Source organism: Anoplophora glabripennis, unplaced genomic scaffold, assembly GCF_000390285.2.
Source record: "Anoplophora glabripennis isolate ALB-LARVAE unplaced genomic scaffold, Agla_2.0 scaffold68, whole genome shotgun sequence".
NCBI classification, from domain to species: domain Eukaryota; kingdom Metazoa; phylum Arthropoda; class Insecta; order Coleoptera; family Cerambycidae; genus Anoplophora; species Anoplophora glabripennis.
In genome coordinates, this window is record NW_019416739.1 from 1,497,526 (window position 1) to 1,500,811 (window position 3,286).

The following is a 3,286-nucleotide window of genomic DNA, read 5'->3' on the forward strand; positions in this document are numbered from 1 at the left end:
AGACGTATGATACGGTGAATTGTGGACATCTGTGTCTGAAATTCCTATATAATGAGTCACGCTGATAAAGTCACGGTCAGTCGGCGTGAGTCATCCAAGCAGAACAGTGCACGTGTGTGTTGATATGTCATATACGCTTACGTTATCGGGTGATTCATCGATTCTGAGTTCGCAGTTTTACCCGCCTATTGAGCTCGAGGACGATGCTGAATATGTAATCGGGCTTACGGACTTTCTAGCCTACCACTCCATACCGAATGTTGATTCTACGAATAATCGTTTCTATTACGGTGATGCTGATAAAGTTATAAAAATACCGGAGGGATCCTACGAGATAGAAGATATAAATACATACATAAATAGTAATTTAGCCGAGCTCACCGCTACCGATACTAATCTCCCCGATAATTTAGTGTTTGTTTCCATAAAATCCAATAAAAATACGTTAAAGTGTGAAATTAAAGCAAACACGACAATTAATTTCAACAAACCCAACAGTATAGGTAGATTATTGGGATATAAAAACCGTAAATTAAAGGCGAACAAGTTTCACGAATCCAATAATCCTATTAAAATTCAAAAAGTCAACGCCATTTGTGTGGAGTGCAATCTCGTTTCGAACAGTTTCATTAACGGTCAACCGGGTCACATCTTACACGAATTTTTCCCGAGAGTCGGTCCTGGCTATAAAATAATAGATTCTCCGGCCAACGTAATCTACCTGCCGGTCAACAAGCGTCGCATCGAGGGTGTAACCATTAAAATAGTGGATCAAGACGGGGATTTGATCAATTTCCGTGGAGAAGTCATCACGTTAAGACTGCACCTGAAGAGGAATGGGGCTTAGAATCCGGAGTGGCTTTGGGCTCGCTGTCGTCGGTCACAGCCGAAAACCTTTAAAAGCCTCACCTGGAGCGAAATCAATTAGTCTACCTGTGACGTTTAAAGGGTTCACATCGCAAAACAAGAAGATTTTGTACTCTCTGGGCTACAAAGTGCTACTGCCCACCTCACAATGAATTCTAATATTCTAAACGTGTTGGAGAAGCCGCTCTTCGATAACGCCATAGTAAATTTCGAGAAGCGTTCCCACGGTCCGTATTCGGCGACGAACTTGAACAACAACGATGAAATCCGCATCCCGATTCAGCAGCAGGATACGTATACGGCTCCATATTATAGTCTCCTGTATATCAGAGGTAGACTGTGCAAAGCTGATGGCACGGTTTCGGCGACGGCAAAGTTCGACAGGATGGGCATTTTGCTGCTGTTCGACGAAATCCGATACGAGTTGAATGGTATACCTGTGGATAGATCGCGAAACCCCGGCCTCACGACCATCATGAAGAACTACGTGTCAATCAGTCAAAATGAAAGCCTAAAGTTGGAAAATGCCGGCTGGATTATCAGCGACCATTTCACCGATGCCGAGGGCAATTTCGACGTATGCATCCCTCTGAGGATATGCATGGGATTCGGGGAAGATTTCCAGAAAATTATCGTCAATTTGAGACAGGAGCTGGTACTTATTCGCGGCTCCACTGATACGAACGCCATCGTGGGCGTTGCTGGCGACGATGAGGGTCTCCGTGTACAACTACAGAGTGTTTCATGGAAGGTGCCACACGTATCGGTGGCTGATGCGGAACGTTTGAAATTGTTGAAATATATCGACAGAAACGTAGAATTGGCTGTGCCTTTCCGTAGCTGGGAACTGCACGAGTACCCCTTGCTTACCGAGACCCGGACACATACTTGGAGCATAAAAACTTCTTCACAGCTGGAGAAGCCTCGATTCATAATTTTCGGCTTCCAAGTGGCCCGTAAGAATAAGATTGATAAGGCCATGAGCCAGTTTGATCATTGCAATTTGACCAATTTCAAGGTTTTTCTAAATTCCGATTCGTACCCGTACGATAACTTGAATGTGGATTTTTCAAAGAATTGTTATGCCATCCTGTATGACATGTATGCTCAATTTCAACAATCATACTATCAGAAGGATAGCGAGCCTTTTCTAACTACATATACGTACAAGCATATGGCTCCTCTGGTAGTCGTCGATTGTTCCTGTCAGAATGAGGTTCTAAAGTCGGGAACTGTTGACATTAGGCTGGAATTCGGTACTAATGACAATATCCCGAAGGAGACCGCAGCCTATTGTCTTATAATTCACGATAGGATCGTGTACTATAACCCTCTGACGAGCATAGTTCGCACTTATTAGTAGCAGCATCAGCAGCTATGTACATAACGACTTGCAGGGATTTCAATACAAAAAATTGGATTTCAGGTGCAAGGAAATTTCCATTTTTAACATTAACGACAGATCCTGTGTGAATAGAATAGTCGAGCCCAAAATTCCCTATAAACATCTCAGGAAGAGTGTAAAAATCCAAATCGACTGGACTGTGAATCATGTACACGGTCTTAGATGGTCGTCATCGTGGGATAATTTACCGTACAGTGGACTCGGATATTTCATATCCGATAGTGTGTTACACGAGGAGCAGCCTGTCCTCGTGAGAAGGATTGGAGAAAAAGAGATGGCTGGAGCCTCATTTACCTAATAATATTATTATTGACTTGGAGCCGTATGGCTGTAGTAGAATAAAAGATTTAATGTTATCCAGCTTAAAATTTCATTGTAATAGACATAAAATTAATAATTTACACTGCACTAGGCAGAATGTATATGCTATATATAAATGGTATATTGTTAATAGAGATAAGCTTGATTATTGTATTTATTTATTTTAAATAGTGGAAAAATATTGCTGAACTCTGTGTTTCATTTCTCGAATAGTGAGTGGGGTGGGGTGGGGAGAGAGTAGTGAAGGAGAGAGGGGAGTGAGACGCTAAACGCGCGTCTGATAGCATAAATCCAATTCAGTGTATTAGTAGTAGCAGTAGCAGCAATGAGTGAGCACAGAGTTATTACTATGAGCGAATTGTTAAATGGAGAACTATGCACATGCAAATTGTGCACCGTCCCACCATATGTATGGGATATACTAAATATTAAAACGAATAAAGAGGAGGAGAAGGAGGAGAAAGATGGACCTCCAAAACTAATCCCATTTCGAGAAATATTAAAACGTATGCTAACGTTTGTTCAATATTTAAAAAATTATATCTAAAAATTGCTCTCTCATTGTTACAGACAAGGAGCTGTACCGTAGGCTCTTAGAAGCCCACGGATGTCTAGAGACCAGCACCACAGCGGGGCAAAAATATTTTGTTATATATTTTTGAAATTAATTATTTATTATTATATTATTATTAT

General features: G+C 41.3%; 1 protein-coding gene across 1 annotated transcript; it reads left to right on the top strand.

Annotated features, from left to right (window-relative positions):
- Window positions 1-1,015: 1,015 nt before the first annotated feature.
- On the top strand, window positions 1,016-2,227 carry LOC108905194. Its single transcript, XM_018707981.1, has one exon. It carries the CDS (start codon window positions 1,016-1,018, stop codon window positions 2,225-2,227), a length of 1,212 nt encoding a protein of 403 aa, XP_018563497.1.
- Window positions 2,228-3,286: the final 1,059 nt, after the last annotated feature.